The following is a 19,173-nucleotide window of genomic DNA, read 5'->3' as shown; positions in this document are numbered from 1 at the left end:
GTGAGTGAGAGAGACAGGGCACAAGTGAGGAGAGAGAAATCTTGTTTGAAAAAAAACGACAGCCATGCACCACCTGTGTCCTCGTTCCCGAAGAATGTTAGGGGGAAGACTGATGATTGGTACGCGTGCCTTGTAGAGTGTGGGAGTTTGGGAATTTGTGGGGGCATGCGGTTCAGTTTAACGGATTTTGTAAGATTTTTTGATTTTTTTTTATCAACAACTCAATTTCTTTTGAAAAATAATGGTGGGGCACGAGCCCCACCATGCCCTACTGTAGGTCTACCCATGGCCGTAGAGAAGATCATAGCAGAGCAACGATAACATAATTATCTAATAAGCTATGTAGTAATTGACAAATTTTCTTTTCCGTAATAAATAAACAAATAAACGTATGAGGTGATTTCACTAAAAAAAGTCTCGATATTAGTTGAGTCATTTTCATAAAGAGATCATGGACAAAAGAAACTATAAAGCATTTCCTTTGGGTAACTTGTCACTTTTTTATTTTCAGAATGGTGAAATTGAAAGGACATAGTAAAATTTTGTGTACAAATAGTTAGTGAAACTTTCTCCAAGCTCAAATAGAGAAGCATTTGATGCGCAAAGTTGGAGCAATATAATGTTCTAATATTTCGACAAAATAGTACAAAAAAAAATCTTTATGAACAGCGCCAAATTGAATAAAAGAATGATCACATCTTCAAGCATAGGCAACACTCAATTTTCTTTAAAACTGTTATGTTTAAGCTTCTCCCAGTCATGATGCTGTATGGATATAATCATTCAGTCCATTCCATGAAACGCAGCATTTAATCTTCTTTTGCTGGGGAAATTGAAACCTTGGATCTTTTGGGACAGTTGGTTGCTTTTCGGACCTGAAAATCCCAAGATAATCAAACCATAATTAGATGCTAATCTTTTTGGGTTGAAAGGTCGTTCCATATTCAAATGTAAATATAATTACTACCGTGTACCTTCTGGGGATGAAAGGTCGGTCAAAGTAAGGCATAGGCTGAGCTTTCGGGACGAGTTCCTTTCTTAATCTTCTTATTTCTTCTTCCTCTTCTAACTGTTAACAGCAAAGGAAAATTTTATGAATGAAGTTGTTGAGATCAAAAGAATCATAATAACACAGTTTATGTATTAGGTTTTTTTTTTCTTCTGTAATGTACCTTCTGTTGCCTCTCTCTTTCCAGTTTGTATTGCTCTATCAACGTCAATTTTTCACACACCTGGTAATTAAATACAGTATAAAACAACATTAGCAACATAAGTGATGCAAACAAAAGCTGTCAAGAGAACTAAAAGAATGACTTCAATGTCTTACCTGGTTGTCAAACTCTGCACGCTCCACAGCCCTAACATCGCTGTGCAGCTTCAGGTCGATTGGTCTTGTGATATCTTTAATTGCTGGTTTTACCAGACACTACATAAAACATACAAAAAGTTATAATTCAAAGTAGCATTTGCAAGAATTATTCAAGTATAATCCATCAAACACTGACAAATATTGAAGCACTTGAATTGAGGATACACAGAGTCTAATAAGGCTCACCTCTGGTTCATCAGTTGTCCATGGAAGGCCTTGTGCAATAGGAATCCGCTGCTTCTCCTCTTCAATCATCATCTCTTGTAATTTTTTTACGAACTCCTCCTCCTTCATTTTTCCTCTTTGCTGAAATTATGGGTGGAGGAAGCAGATAATTTAATTACAACATGCACAATAATAAAAACTTGGGGGAGAAAAAGCACTAGGAATAAGAAGAGGTGACAAAGGAAAGGGGAGTAAAGAACTAAAGACGACTAACCATCATATAACTACACTAAGTTTCACAGTAGTCAACTTGTTTATTTAAAAATGAAACATTACTTAATCGTCTGCTGTCACATTTCACTCTTATTTCCAAGCATACACAAGCTAATTAAGAGATGATACTTGCAGGTTGCAGCTAAAGAAAGCTTTCCTGTGATTGGCAAGCTCAAAAAAAGAAAACAAAACAGAACGAGAACGAGAATTCAATTCATCTGGCCTATTTGAAATGGGGCACAATATTTTCTTCTCAATCACAGTAACTTTTCTGAAAAAAATTGTATCCAGAAGACAAACAACAATAATATTTCATCTGAAGCATATGCATCGACATTTCACCATCATAACTTATAATCCATCTGTTAAGAATGCTGACAATAACTCAAGCATGAAATACATATATGGTGAAGACAAACTACTTTCGGCAACAACATACTACCTGTTGAACCTCTATCTTCCAAGTTCCAACACTATGGCTTATGTAACTAGCATAAGTATTGAAAAGAAAGTTCACCTATAGAAATCTTGCTCATTAAAGACCCAAATCCCATAAACATTACTTGTTCTAATCAATGGAAGGAAAAATCAATACATTCCAGTTTCCACCCCTATCTTCCAGAGAATGAAAAACCATATTCAGAGAAACCTTTTACAACCTCGAGTAGAACGTGATGATGATGCTATGACTTGTCTAACTAGCAAGTCATGTTAAATAGAAGAACCGTATAGAAATCCTGCATAAAAAGAATAAATATTGGAGGCACATACACTCATAAAGAACACTCGTCCCAACCACTGGAAGAGTGGGAAGTAACATCCTAGATCACCATAGAACACCAATACCTTCCCCAAGAATATCCAATGGCATTAAAAGTACCACAAAAACATCCTAGATCACCATATAACATCAATCCAGCAATATAAAAAAGGCTGATCAAACTTCCTCCTCTCCACATGATACAAACAGGAAAGACCAGTTATTCTTATACACAGAATATAAAACTCTGCAGAAATAAATTCTAGTTATAATTTCATATACAGAAGAAAACTTCTTCATAAAATGGTTCCTCATTGTAATTAATTTAAACAAAAACCATAGCCTAAAAAAACATAGCAGAATCAAATACTTTGTATTAGAAATTCAATAAGAATGATGCAGTGATCATACCTCTGTCCTAAGCCTGAATGGTCTCAGTGATGTGACTTTCTTCTGTTCCTTCTTCGTCCACTTTCTTCCACCAACAGTCCCAGAAGAAAATGAGCCCTGAAAAGGTTATAATTCCAAAACATAAGCCACAAAATACATCTAGAACATATAGTTATACAAATAATGCATAGAGCCCAAAATTGTGCTTACACTTCTTCTGCTTCTTCGACTTCCAACCGAACTTCTGCTCGAAACACTATAAATAAACCAAATAAAGATGCAATCAAAGCCGGAAAACATTCAATTAAATCCACACAACAAAATATTATACCTTCCCCTGCTACTATCCAATGAAGAAGAGACTTGGGCATCGAATCCTGCATTAAAGAACAATTCGCCAGGACAAAATGCAGACGATGATTCCTGGGTCTCAGGAGCTCTAGGCGGTTGCGGCTGCAATCCAGGCAACGGCCATTTAAGTTCTTTCTTTGTATCCTCTTCCTCCTCATCATCATCATCTTTATGATCACCATCCGATTTCTTAGGCAATGTCAACAGCCTCTCAAACGCTTTCACCAGATGCAAAACCCTCCCTGAACCCGACTCCGGAACACTTGCCCTCGCTTCCTCCAACAGTATATCCCTCCTCCGTTTCGTTGTTGAACTTCCCAACCCTTTTGGGGATTCGGCCGCCTCCGGATCACAACCACCCACTTCCTCCAAACCCCTAAATTCACATTCCCCACCATCATTACTTCTGGGTTTATCAAAATCTTCACACTCCTCAACCCCAGTATCATCCCTACTCTTAAAAAAGTCCTCCTGAGAAACCCTCAAATTCTCATATGCAACACACAAACACTTCCCGTTAACCCTATCTTTACACTTACAATTCCGACTCATATCTTGTTTCTTCGCATTATTCTTCTTCGCGACCACAAATTTCCTCTCCCTGATCTTCTTTTTGGGTGAAATAAATGAACGATTAGGGTTTTTAACCCCGGACATTTGTGTTTTAGCGGATTTAATCAAAGGAGATGATTTCAAATTCGGGTTTGAATTCTCCTGGTTCTTTATATTCTCGGCGGCATTTAATCGAACACCTTGTGCGTCTCTTGTTGGAGTCGCCATTTTACTTTCTTAAACTGGAAATGATAGAGAGAGTAGGAGAGAGCGAAAGAGGGAGAGATGGGTTTTGTGCGATGATAGTGAGAAATTGAGAAGGAAAGAAAATGGGAGAATAAGGTGAACGTTGGTTGGATACGGGAGTTCCGTAACGGCTAGTTTTTTGGAGCCTGTTGTAGAAATGCGATTTTGGGGCAAATTAGCATTATTAAAATTTGAAGTTTTGTTGATTAATTTTCGGTAGCCGTTAGATTGTAAATCCATCCAGATTATGATTGTCGTTATCGATCCCAATTTATACGGAGGGGATTTTGAGCATTGCGCTCCCAGTTTGTAGACTATAGAGTCTTAGACCTCATAGGTGTACCGTACATCAGGGTATAGCCATCTAATGGTGTACCTCTCCAAAAGAAAAGAAGCTATATAGGCATGTGATTTCTTTTAAAAAAATTACATATAAATCTAATATATATATATATAAAGGAGGCATGAGCGCCACCTAGGATTACTATTAGTTTCGTCCAATGAAAAATAAGATTTCTAATTTATTTTTAAATTAAAAAAATCAAGTGCCAAGTAGATAATTATTTAGGTGCCACATAGATATTTTAATTAGTTAATTATTAATATATACAATTCCATCCAAAACCAAACGCTCTTATAATTAAAAAATAAATCTAAAATAAAATTCATCCAAAATAAAACACTAATCTAAAATAAAATTCATCCAAAATCAAACACTAATCTAAAATAAAATTCAATCTAAAATCAAACATTAATCTAATATTAGAGCGCCATGTAGAAAATCTAATGCTTTCGGCCAATGAAAAATAATATTTTGAATTAGAAAAGTCGAGTGCCACGTATCATAATTAGGCGCCACGTAGATATTTTTATTAATTAATTATTAATATTACTCGTATACAATTTCATCCAAATCAAACACTATAATAATTAAAAAATTATCTAAAATGAAATTCAATCCAAAATAAAAAATAATACTACAGTTGGTATATATATGAGTTTTATTTTAACTTAAAAACTTAATAGAATTCGTGCATCGCACGTATTTGCTGAATTATTAAAGCGTCGTGTAGGATTACTATTGGTTTCGGCCAGTGAAAAATAAGATTTCTAATTTAATTTTGAATTAAAAAAATTTGAGTTCCACGTAGATAATTATTTACGTGCCACATAGATATTTTAATTATTTAATTACTAATATATACAACTCCATCCAAAATCAAACACTCTAATAATTAAAAAAATCTAAAATAACATTCATCCAAAATCAAACACTAATTTAAAATAAAATTCAATCCAAAATCAAACACTAATCCAATATTAGAGCGCCACGTAGGAAATCTAATGGTTTCGGCCTGAAAAATGAGATTTCGAAATAATTTTTGAATTAAAAAATTCGAGTGCCACGTAGATAAATAATTAGGCGCCACGTAGATATTTTTAAATTATTAATATTACGCATATACAATTTAATCCAAAATCAAATACTATAATATTTAAAAAATAAATCTAAAATAAAATTCAATCCAAAATAAAAAACTAATCTAATCTAGTATATAAATATAGCAGTTGATATATATGAGTTTTATTTTAACTTAATAATTTAATAGAATCCGTGCATCGCACGGGCTAAAATCTACTTTTTCAAAAACCAGAATTATCTCATTTTTGTTTTCTCTCTCCTCAAAGTTTCTCTCTCTCCAATTTCTCTCTCCCCAAAAGTTTCTCTCTCCTTATTTATACGTGATTTTTTTTATCTCAAGTAACAATATCAATCGAAAAATCCGCTTGAGTTTGCGCCGCCCTTATCATTCACGACAACGAAGTCGTTGCCACTAGCTGTAAACTTCTTTTCTCCTTTTTTTGCTGTTAATTTTCTTATTTTTCCGTGATTTTTGATTGAATTTACGTGTTTTTTAGAAATATGTCTTTGACAACTCAATAGATTTTTCCTTTTATGTTCTACATTTGTGCGCGCGTTAATTTTTTTGTGATTTAGAAATTTTCTGGTTTAATCTCCATATTCTCTCTCCATTTTCTTGCAAAATTTCTTCAAAAATCGGATCTAGGATTTTTTTATGTTCAGATCCAGATTTTTCAAAATGTTCATATTTATATATAGTTATGTTCATTTTATAAGATTCTGATGTTCATATCACTTTATTATGAAGATTAAATACATAATTGTTTATTAAGTTATGGAACTTTATAATGTTCATATTTTGTTGTGTATAATATTTTATTTTTCTTAAAATTGATTTTGTTAATATGTAAGTGATTTAAAATAAAATCTGGTTGACATCTCAATTTTCTTGCCAACTTCTTTTCCCATAAAAGTTCTAGAATGTTGTTTATTGTTTAGATCTATATTTTTTTTCGAGGTTCATATGATCGAATGCATGATTATGTTCATTTTGTAATATTCAAATTCTTACATATATTCTTATTTATTAAGATTGAAATTGTGTTTGTTGACTAAGTAATGCAACTTAATAATGTTCATTTTCTGAGAATAAAATGTTCCATTATCAAAAAATATTATGTTCAAATTATTAAAAAGTAAGAGGTATGATGTTCATTTTCCGAGATTATGATGTTCATATCTACTTATTATAAAGAATACAATTATCATGGTTAACTTGATTAAGTTGTGGAACTTAAAAATGTTCATTTTCTGATAGTAAAACATTCATTTTCGGATAATAAAATGTTCATTTTCTGATATTAAAATGTTCATTATCATAAAGTTTTATGTTCAAATTATGAAAATGTAAGAGGTATGATGTTCAATGTATAACTATTTAAGTTCGTTTTTTTTATAAGTTCTCTCTTTATTTTCAAAAACATATTTTCATATTGACTTTAGTAAATATTACATATATAAATTGTGTATATTCATTTTGAGGAAGTGTTATGTTCATTTATAAAATGATTATGATGTTAATTGTGCTTGATTTATATGATAACAGTTCAACATGTTAATATTCATTTTGAGCATGTACATTTATAAGTTGTTGACTGTTCGATCAAGTATAAGCACATTATATATATATATTTTTTAATTCACATTGATTATTCTTGTATATTGTCATTTAAACATTTTGCATGCTCATCATTTTCAAATCAGTAAATGTTCATTTTTAAATTAGTTGTGATCATCATATCAAATTACTTACTATTTTCATTTTCAGCCTACAACAATGAGAAAATTGAAACCATGAAGGTCAAATATTGTGTTCAAATCACACTTCATAGACACATTCAGAAGTATGAGAACTCAAAGACTATTACATCAAAAGCAAGATTCAAGATTGAAGATATAGAAAAATAAGAGGATGATTTGTACCAACATCTTGTAATTCAACTACAATTTTACATAGGCAATGGCTAAAATGTTCATTTTCTGGTAAAATATGTTATTTGACAAGATTTCATTACACCTTATATGTAAATATAATGCTCAATGTAATAACATAGTAATACATTATAACTATATTCAATTGAAAATTAGTAAATACTCATTTCACAATCAGTAATATTCATTTCTAAATTAAATGAATAAATGAGGATTTTCAAATAATTAGATAAATGTTCATCTTTGAAAGAGTAAATAAATGTTAATTTCCAAATAAATAAATGTTCATTTCTAAAATAGTCAATGTTCATTTCCAAAATAGTAAATGCTCATTTCCAAATAAATAAATAAATGTTCATTTCCAAAATAGTAAATGTTCATTATAGTTCAAAAAATAATAATATTAATGTTCATTTTAAACAGCACAAAACGACGTCGTTTTGGATGGGGTACATCCAGCTCTGCCTGTACACGGGTACATCCAAAAATTTACGGTATCGTACGCCTCTTAAAAATTTGTCTTATCCGCACCAGATGTGTGCGAGATAGTCCCCTTATTGCTTTACACCTTCTTATTTTTGAAGTATTTAAAGTATGATTCATAATTAGAGAACACATTTTTTAATATGATTTTTGGGATTGACTTTTATATGAGTTATAACATATGATGGGGCTTACTAAACCCTGCCTAATATTACTCACCACTCTATATTACCACCCTATTAGATGGCTCAGCTACCCTCTTTATATATATTACCTTCCTTTTTGCACTTTTTTCCACTTTTTGATCTAAGAAAGTCGTTTTCCAGGTTATACAGGACCGTGTGTTGAAGAAAGTCAAAGGATGGAAAGAAAGATGCCTATCAAGGGCGGGATGGGAGGTACTCTTGAAATCGATTGCTCAAGCTATCCCAACTTACTCAATGCAATGTTTCAAGATTCCCGAAGGGGTGCTTGATAATATGAACTCGATGTGTAGGAATTTCTGGTGGGGACAAAAAGGGAGTGAGAAGAAGTTAGCCTTGATAAGCTGGGAAAATATGTGTACAGCAAAGGATTCTAGTGTTGTTGGATTGAGAGACCTAGGAGCTTTTAACGCTGCTCTGCTAGCCAAGTAGTGTTGGAGATTACTGTCTAATCCCAACTCCCTGGTAGCCTCTATTTTAAAAGCCAAGTACTATCCTAGAACATGCTTCTGGGATGCTAAACTTCCTCCTAATGCAAGCTACACATGGAGGTCCATCCTCTCGGCGAGAGAGCTTCTACAATGTGGGCTGAAGTGGGTTGTAGGTGATGGTCAGCAGGCAAGGTTTTGGAAGGATAAATGGGTGAATGATCTACCAGGTGGACGCATCATGTCCACCCCCCCACCTGGGACTAATACTGAAAGTTGAGTTGCTGACTGGAGAACACCTGATGGTAGAGAGTGGAACGAGGCAGAACTAGCACCTTGGCTAACCGAGGAGGAGATACAGGCTGTTAAAAAGATTAACTTTGCTGACATCAATCAACCTGATTTTATTGCTTGGAGTCATACTAAAAATGGAGAGTTTAGCGTGGATAGCGCTTATCACCTAGAAATGCAGAGACGATGTGGTGGAATGGGCTCGTCCACCTCTGATAAAAACAAGCTCTTGTTCAGGAAGATATGGAATGCAAATGTCCCCCAGAAAGTGAGGAATCTAGTGTGGAGAGCAGTGTCTAAAGGCTTACCAACAATGAGTACTTTGGCCAGTCGTGGAGTAAGGGTTCATACCATATGCCCTTGATGTGTGGAAGCCGCGGAAAGTACTATGCATATGATGGTGAAGTTTCGAGAGAGGAAGGTAGTATGGAAGGTGTTACCTTTACGTGCAACTGTTGATGGGTGGAACTCCAATTCTTTCATTGAGTGGTGCGATGAGGCTGTTTTGAGATGTAATATTGAGCGATCATGGGAAGTTCTAATGATGTTTATATGGCAACAGTGGAACCTGAAAACCTCTGGGTCTTTGAGAAGCGTAGAGTTGATCCAGTGCTGGCCTGTAACAGAACTCTATCGCTCCTGGGGGAGTTTGTGTTAGGTTATGATACATATGACAATTCATAAATCATGCGGAAACAACCATTAAGCCAGGAATACATATTATTTACACATAATCATATAGCATAGTCTAGAAGCATACTCTTTGTTGCGTGCCTTCCCTAGCTGCGCCCGAACAGAACAAGAACAAGTCTTTAGGACTCCAAGTGTCGTCCCTCCGTAGATAGTCCACAGCACGTCCGGATCCGCCTTAAGATTGACCAACTAGAATCGCCCTTAAGGTACTAATAATTTCGGCACTTTTAGGCAAGGTATGTGACTGAATTTTTCTCTCAAAAACTCACTTTGAATACTTGAAAACACGTTATAAATTGTGAACCCAGGCCACATATTTATAGGGGTATGGAAAGAGAATTGGAATCCTACTAGGATACGAATTAATTAAATTAGAATCCTAGTGGAACTCTTATTTAATTAATTTATCTTTTAGGATTAGGAATTTAATCATTAAACAAATTCTATACGCTTTAGGATTCGAGTAACACACTTCGAGTAATACGCTAGCACCGCACGTAGGCCTTGCGGCCCACGCACAGCGCCAGCCCACTCGTCGCAGCCCCGCGCGCGCGCCCAAGCTTCGGCTGGGCCTGGCTTTTGCGCTGGGCCTGGTCGCATGCTTGGCGTGTGGTTGTTGCGCTTGGCTTGCTGGGCGATGGCCCGGCTTCGTGCTGGGCCTTCGTCTGGCAGGCCTCGTCCGATGCTAATTCGTACGATGCGCTTCCGATTAAATTCTCGATTCCGGAATTCATTTCCGATACGAACAATATTTAATATTTGCGATTCCGGAATTAATTTCCGTTTCGAACAAATATTTAATATTTCCGTTTCCGGAATTATTTTCCGATTCCGATAATATTTCCGATTCAGACAATATTTCCGTTTCCGGCAATATTTCCGATTCCGGTAATATTTCTATTTCCGATAATATTTTCCGATACGTACCATGTTTCCGTTTCCGGCAACATCTACGACTTGGATAATATTTATATTTCCGATACGATCCATATTTCCGTTTCCGGCAATATCATCGTTTCCGGAGTATTCATTTCTTGCCTGTGACGATCTCAGCTCCCACTGAAACCAAGATCCGTCGATTCCGAATATCCATAGATGGAGTATTTAATACCATTAAATACTTGATCCGTTTACGTACTATTTGTGTGACCCTACGGGTTCAGTCAAGAGTAAGCTGTGGATTAATATCATTAATTCCACTTGAACTGAAGCGGCCTCTAGCTAGGCATTCAGCTCACTTGATCTCACTGAATTATTAACTTGTTAATTAATACTGAACCGCATTTATTAGACTTAACATTGAATGCATACTTGGACCAAGGGCATTATTTCCTTCAGTCTCCCACTTGTCCTTAGGGACAAGTGTGCATTTCCTAATTCCTTTGTCGCTCGATGCTTGCTCTTGAACATAAGGTAAGAGTTGTCATCCTTATTATGTCCAGAGGTGTTCCTCGGTTTCAGAGTTCAACTGATCAAATAAACAGATAATCATAGCCTATGATTCATCCGAGCACGGCCATGCATTTCACAGTTTCTAGCTCTCCGAGTGGCCTTGTACAACTTTTAAGCATCTCATCCCGATTTATGGGAGGACAATCCCAATCTTGCGATCTTGAGATTAGACTTCGTTTGATAGGTGATTACCTGAGCGTTGCCTTTATAGCCTCCTTTTACGGTGCGACGGTTGGTCAACGTCAAAGCAACCAGTTCTCAAACAAGTAATCTCAAATCACTCAGGTATTGAGGATTTAGTGTCTAATAATTTTAATGAAATTTACTTATGACAGATTTTCATCTCTTACAGTAAAGTTTCGTAGGTCTTGTCCGATACTAGTTTTCCCAAAGTAAGTATCTATGCAAATGATTATGACATTGCCATGTCCACATAGTTCAAGAAACAGAACTACTAGTCATCTTGCACTCTAATCGTCTAACGTTTTCTATGCGTCCAATTTTATAGAAAACTCCGACTAGGGACCATTTTCAACCTTTGACATTCAAGTTCACTTGATAGACATTTCTTAGTCACAGGACTGGTCCTGACAGTCTATCTTGAATATATCGTCAAATTGAAGGGACTCAACATTTAATACTAAACCAAGATTAAATGGAATATGAAAATACATTTCATATATGATAAATGTTCAACCCCATTGTTTTACAACCATGGGCCTCAAACCCATCTTTAAAACAGTTCATGGAATTCAAAGCTATGCTTGATTTCCAGTGCTACAACGTGAGTGTTGCTTCTCACTTGTTGCATAGGTTTAGTTATCACGCTTTGCCAATCTTAACATCCTTTTCATCGAATGTTCTTCGAGATATGATGATAAGAACTTTTGAGTATGTTTATTTTGTGATCTAGTCTTTCTTGCTACATTAGTGGTTCTACGCATTTTGCAATGAAGAACCATTAAGTCAACAGACATGTGATCTTCCCAAGTTCAATGAAGAACTCTTTAACATAAACAAACAACCCTGTTTTATTGCTTCTTAGGCAATAAGTACTTTTACTTCAACTGTTTAGGTTGCTAGTGATGCTTTGTTTGGATTTGCTTATCCAAGCAGTTCACAGATATGTGAAGACTTTCCAGCTGTATCTTAGAACATAGAAATTAATATTTTAATTTCCCACGCAACAACTCATGGTCTCCAATCCATGTTGCCATTTTAAAACACGATGCTCTATAGCTCGTCCTTGCCAATGGTTAACTCCAAAGGGTCTTTTCTTCATCCTTTGCCAGTGTTTATGCGTGTAGCATCAATATTTAGCATATCTTTATTTCCTTGAATCAAGAACTTATTCCTATGTACCTTTTCAAGTACCATAAGTATTCTTGATCTCAATCTAGTTGATCTTTACTTAGATCAATAGAGATTGGTATATGTTCGTCATGCCTAGAGTCATACGATACGTTTTTGGCGATCCTCATATTATATCATACATGATAAATTCTTTTGCAGATTAATTCCAATTGAATTCTATTCATGTAACTTTAGCTCATCTAGTTTCAGTAGATACTAAATCCAGCTAAATTCTTTGACATATAATATAGGTTAAGAATCTTATTAGATTCTTTGATGTTTAACTTAGTAAATGCTTATACATAGTTCAAACATTAATTACTTAGATTTATTCATATGGATCGAATATCTCCAATGGAGTCTTTCGTGTTTGATTTAGTAAATGCCATTACTAAACAATATCATAAGATCTTTGTAAATAGATCTTAATACCCAGTATGTACTAAGTTTTGCCTTGGTCCATCATTGATGAATAATTTCAAACCTAAGTCATTAGCATTTGAATGTTATTTCACAATAGAGAGATATGTGTGATACACATAGGACCAAATAAGTTTTACGTACTCCCACTAAACTTCTTATATATCTATAAGAATCATGTATATTTTATGAAACTAAAATGCTTATTAGCTTCACTAAAATACAGTTCCAATTCCCAATTGCTTGCTTAAATCTGTACTTAGATTTCATAAGTTAGCATTCCTTTTCAAGCATTTATTTGGATCCACAAATCCTATGACATGCCATGTACATAGTTTTCTTCCAACATTTGATTGAGGAATATGTTTTGTCATCCAATTGTCATATGTACCAATATGCAATCATTGCTTGAGTTATAGACTTGAGCATTACGATTATGCATGAGGTTTCAACACAATCCATGCCATGAATTTGCTTGTAACCTTTAGCAACTAATATATCTTTGTGTTGTGAACACAATTTCATGTTTGATGGTTTTTATCCTTAAAACAAACTTGCAACCAATAGGTGTGAAACTATTCTTGCAAATCAACAAAATTTCAATTTTGTCATCAAAACATTGAGTACGTTTTATGGCCTCTAACCATTTAAAACATTTGAGTCTATATATGGCCTCTAACCATTTTAGGGAATATGGGTTTCGTCATAGCTTTCTTACAAGTCACAAACTCATTAATCTACATGATAATAGTTTGACTACAAGTTGTAGGTTTCTTCACTATCTAATAGAAGAATCGCATAGCTTCAGTGACCTGAACTCCATGATTCTTCACTATTTAATAGAAGAATCTCATAGTTTCAGTGACTTGAACTCTATGCCTACTTGGGTATAGAACATCAAACAATAGAATATCAATAGCCACTTGAAAGTCCTTTGAATATTCTGTTCTCCTTGAAGCACTTGTAAAGTTTTCTAAGAGATGTCTATTCTTTAAAGCCACTTCTAAAGTCTTTAAAGAATAAGTTCGGATTTTCTGAAGCACTTCGAAAAGCCTCCGGAATGTCCGTTTATGTTTGTTGTTCGCCTCGAATACTTTCGAGGTCTATTTTCTCCCACTTGTCATTTTGGAAACGAATCTCCAAAAGGACATCATTTCGAGCAAACAAACATTATGTTCTCAAAAATTCGTGGTAGAAACAATACCCTTGTGTCTCATTTGAATAAATCACAATGAAACATATATCTATACTTGGGCCTTAGTTTGTCGAATAACAAACACTAAGCTCCCACTGAGTTTAGGAACTCTTTCGATATATTATGAAAAGATATTTTGAAATTACTTTTCAATAGCTTTGACGAATTTGGTTTAGTTTGGTGGTAGTTGAGCATTTTGTTTTAGAAATTATAGGAAAAGTCTTTATGATCCATCATTGATCGAATCAAGTACTAATTGACTTCGATTATTCCAACTAAGATATGCCATATCTTATGGACCTAGATTGTGAAATTACAACACACAATCATTGATGATCATATTTGGTCTCAAGTAATCATCAACATGATCTAACCTAGATCTTTATGATTTCTTGCCAAGTGGATTTTATACTTCTGAATCTTTGAACTAGCCAAACAGATTCAACTTATATCACATTTGAGTAAATAAACCTATATTCACTCAAATCCATGTGAAATAATAAAGTCATAAAACCTTTCTTTAGCTTTGAACTCTATCGTCTAGGCGTTCTAACAATAGTTCATATTCTTTGTTACTTTCAACAAGTAAGACTAGCTTGTCTTAAGTTGATCTAGAAATCAACCAACTTTCAAAAGTCCATTAAAATAGAGCTTGTGAATGTTAACTTGTTGACATAGTCTAAGCAACAATGCCAAAGATTAGTGGAACTCAAATCAAGGGTTTGATTTGAACCTAGTAAAGTTTTTATTGTTAAAGAGTTGTTTGTTTTAATCAAGCAAATTGACTCAACCCGTAAATGACCATTTCATTCAAATAAACAAACAAACAAGCATTGTTTTTGTTCTTCTGAATGTGAGTCTTTCTGTGTTTGAAGCAGAAATTTAGGTATGCTGATTATGGAACAAAATAGCCATTTAGTTCCAGCCTTGAAAGGACTTAAAACAAACTAGATGACCCTACAGCTAATGTAGCATTGCCATGCTTCATTTCCCACTTGTAGGCCATTAGTGTAGCCTAGCTTCCATTATTTGAGTTATTACCGAAGTAAGAACCTCAAGCGGTATATGATACCAAGGAAGTTTGATTCCTAGGTCACTTCTCTTTAAACATAAACTTATAGGTAGAAACGGAATTATAAATTCCTTTCATTTGTTCCTTTGTTTTCCTATTTCTTGTACCCTTTCTTATAGTCTTAAGAATTGAATTCTTTAGTGTTGACTTTTATACTTTGTTAGACATGTCCAATGTCACCAACAAGGTTCTTTACCATTTTAATTTATGTTGAATATTTTGTTTCAACTAGATGATCTTACCAGAAGCTTCTAAAGTTCTCTAAGTATCGATCTATTCGAATGTCTAGGGACTAGACTCATTCGAGAATTAAATGGAAAAGATTTTAGGTTGTTAACCATTGGTAAAGCTGAGCGTTTAAACTCAATGCTTTATGATCTCAAAACTACATTGTATTTTGAATTCACAAGCACCAATCGGTTCGCCATTCGACTTTGATACTCGAAAACAACCATAAAAGTCGCTAAAAGAAACGTACATTTTAAATTGCTCATTTTCTCTCATTTCCGTGAATCGTTCTTGGATTCACTACCAATCGAGGAAATTTACTGTTACCTTTCTAAAAGGATTTATTGCAGTGCAAGATATTTAATTATAAATAATAATTAAAACATTCATTGAAGCATGCAAAGTCTAAACATTTATCATGAATAATAACTTGAAAATGAAAGCAATCATGCAATTTAAACAAGTCATTAGCATTTTATTCGAATTATGTGTTCCGGCAGGTGTGAATAAAATGATTCCAAGACCCTAAAACCATTGAAGAATTAAGCACAGTTTGTCGACTCAATTCTAAAACATTTTAGGTAAGCAAAAGCCTTTTGCTAATAGTCTAGAAACTACTCTTGGTTGATAGGTACGTCTAAGAACTTATTAGGTAAACCTATCGATTTTGCCACGACATAAAAGGACTCCTTACTTATATCGTTGAGTTTCACCAAAACTAACATGTACTCACAATTATTTGTGTACCTTGCCCCTTTAGGACCAATAAGTAACACCTCGCTGAGCGAAAACTATTACTAGATTGATGTAAAGGATATCCAAGCAAGTGTATATTTTGGCATGACACCTTTTAACTCAATTTTTAAGTTTGGAACTTAAGGCTCTTACTATGTTGGTTAGATTTTAAGTGAACTAAAATCCTTAATCATGCAACATAATCAAGCTTTGATCTCATGCATATTTAAGACATATTTAAAAGCAATAAATAACTTAAAACATGCATAAGATAAATGTGATCTAGTATGGCCCGACTTCATCTTGAAGCTTCAACTTCAAAGTCCGTCTTGAAAATCTCCGTGGGAGGCACCATTTTCTTCAAATAGGATAAGCTATAATTAAAACTAATTACAACTATTTGATGGTACGCAGACCATATTTGAATTGAAAAACAATTTTGGTACTTTAGACCAATTACATTCAAATTAATGGTACGCAGACCATATTTTCTATCCTATTTGGGCCATACTAGTCACTTCATAACCTGCAAAACAGTACATATACAATATATACCATTCACCCATTCATTAACATGAATGGCCCACATAGCTGGTTAGTAAAACACATTATGCATCACATAAACATTTGCAGCAATTAATCAAGGGCACCAATAATCTACAAATTATTCAGTCCTTATTAATTCTAATCAAGTTGTTTTAACCTTAAGGATTTGTAGACCTAATCTTGAGTTTATGACTAAAAATGCTCCCACTTAAACCAATAAATTCATATGCTTTACTAATTTTAAACATAAAAAATGTATTTCTAGTCTAACCGGAAACATACAAATTTAATTAAAATTTAAAGCTCATATAAATTTATAATTGAATCCAAAAAGTTTAATTTAATTTCAGTCGTATTTAAATTAATTCATGATTTTAATTTTAGTAAAATAATTAGAATAAATAAAATTTATTATAATTACAATATTCAAAATTAAAATCCAAGAAAATAATTTAAATTATTAATTTTAAAATTAATTAAAATTACGTAAACTGAAAATTTCAAATTAAAATTTCAAAATGATCTAATCGCAACGCAACAATCCCACGCAACGCACGCCCATGGGCTACACGCATACAGCCATTGCTGGCCATGTGCCCGCAGCCCATGCGCTGCGTCGCATTGCTGCTGCTCACCATCGCAAGGCATCAATCGAACACGCGAGCTGGTGCTCGCTGCGCGAGCCAGCGCTCGCTGCACGCGAGCCATCGCTCGCTGCGCTCGCTTGCCAGCGCTCGATCCATGCGAGCCATCGCTCGCTGCGCGCCTGCCTTTCCCGCACGCGAGCTTGCGCTCATCGCACGAGGTAGCAGTTTGCGAGCTGACGCTCGCTGCGCGCGAGCCATCGACGCTGTGCGTAGCGCTCGTGGCACGCGAGCTTGCGCTCGCTGCGCGCGAGGCTCCGCATGCTTGCGCGAGGCAGTGCGCGCTGTGGCGCAGCACGCTTGCTGCCCACACGCGACTGCTCGTTCCTTGCTCTCGCCCCTGCCCATACGCCCATTGCTCACAGCCTACGACACAAGGCAGAGCTGCTGCCTTGTGCTCGTGCACCATGCCCTTGCTCGCTGCATTCGTACCGCATGGGCGACGAGCTCCCTTGCTCGTCGTCACATGCCCGCACTATACAACACCCCTTAAGGGTAACACGTAGCGTCCATTGCTTTGTGCGTGCAAGTTATATGAACGAATCGCATAAAATTTTAAAAATTTATATTTAAAATTAATGACAAATTAATTAATTAATATTAATTTCATAATTTTAGGGCGAAAAATCGAAAATTTATTATTCAATTGATTTCCGATTAACATGGATTCAAGTCTAGGTCATAAAAATTTAAAATTTATCATAAATTTACAATTTTTATGGTGGTTTTTAATCATAGGTATCTAATTAAATTATAATTAATTATGAAAATCAAATTAATTCTAAATTATTCTAATTTTCAACAAATTAATCATAATTACAAATTAGATTGCATAATTAACAAGGCTAGGCATTCAAACTTGTTAAACATATACAGTAGGTCAATAAAAAATTCAAGATTTATCAACAAGAATCGCAAATATTTAATTTAACATCTTAAATTTACGAAATTTTGCATTCGAAAAACTAAAACCTTCGAAAAGTCATAGTTAGGCTTCGAATTTGAGAATTCTGGGTTCGGCCGAAAAATCACTCGATTTGGATGAGTAACGAAGAAACTGCCAAAAAACTGCGTACGTATAATTAAATAAACGCAATTTGCAATTAATTAACAATTACGAAAATTAATCACCCCTCTTAATTCTTGCAAATTTGTAATATTTAACCATGTTCATGCAATTTAGATTATGAAAATAATAAGAGGCTCGTGATACCACTGTTAGGTTATGATACATATGACAATTCATAAATCATGCGGAAACAACCATTAAGCCAGGAATACATATTATTTACACATAATCATATAGCATAGTCTAGAAGCATACTCTTTGTTGCGTGCCTTCCCTAGCTGCGCCCGAACCGAACAAGAACAAGTCTTTAGGACTCCAAGTGTCGTCCCTCCGTAGATAGTCCACAGCACGTCCGGATCCGCCTTAAGATCGACCAACTAGAATCGCCCTTAAGGTACTAATAATTTCGGCACTTTTAGGCAAGGTATGTGACTGAATTTTTCTCTCAAAAACTCACTTTGAATACTTGAAAACACGTTATAAATTGTGAACCCAGGCCACATATTTATAGGGGTATGGAAAGAGAATTGGAATCCTACTAGGATACGAATTAATTAAATTAGAATCCTAGTGGAACTCTTATTTAATTAATTTATCTTTTAGGATTAGGAATTTAATCATTAAACGAATTCTATACGCTTTAGGATTCGAGTAACACACTTCGAGTAATACGCTAGCACCGCACGCAGGCCTTGCGGCCCACGCACAGCGCCAGCCCACTCGTCGCAGCCCCGCGCGCGCGCCCAAGCTTCGGCTGGGCCTGGCTTTTGCGCTGGGCCTGGTCGCATGCTTGGCGTGTGGTTGTTGCGCTTGGCTTGCTGGGCGATGGCCCGGCTTTGTGCTGGGCCTTCGTCTGGCAGGCCTCGTCCGATGCTAATTCGTACGATGCGCTTCCGATTA

The 19,173-nt window shown here is 35.1% G+C and overlaps 1 protein-coding gene across 2 annotated transcripts; it reads right to left on the bottom strand.

Moving 5' to 3' along the window:
• Window positions 1–516: 516 nt before the first annotated feature.
• On the bottom strand, window positions 517–4,293 carry LOC110779568 (microtubule-destabilizing protein 60). 2 transcript variants are annotated; one of them, XM_021984055.2, is made up of 8 exons: window positions 3,289–4,293; window positions 3,168–3,213; window positions 2,979–3,074; window positions 1,556–1,675; window positions 1,328–1,426; window positions 1,173–1,232; window positions 968–1,069; window positions 517–875 (listed from the first exon to the last, which is right to left on the bottom strand). In XM_021984055.2, exons 1-8 carry the CDS (start codon window positions 4,086–4,088, stop codon window positions 810–812), a joined length of 1,389 nt encoding a protein of 462 aa, XP_021839747.1. In that variant the 5' UTR covers window positions 4,089–4,293; the 3' UTR covers window positions 517–809. The 2 variants fall into 2 exon arrangements, with proteins under 2 accessions (XP_021839747.1, XP_021839746.1); XM_021984054.2 differs by having other exon boundaries at window positions 975–1,069; window positions 3,289–4,286.
• Between the last annotated feature and the right edge of the window lie 14,880 nt (window positions 4,294–19,173).

The sequence above is a fragment of the Spinacia oleracea genome, chromosome 1 (genome assembly GCF_020520425.1).
Source record: "Spinacia oleracea cultivar Varoflay chromosome 1, BTI_SOV_V1, whole genome shotgun sequence".
Classification (NCBI taxonomy): domain Eukaryota; kingdom Viridiplantae; phylum Streptophyta; class Magnoliopsida; order Caryophyllales; family Amaranthaceae; genus Spinacia; species Spinacia oleracea.
This window is presented reverse-complemented; position numbering and strand designations above follow the sequence as displayed.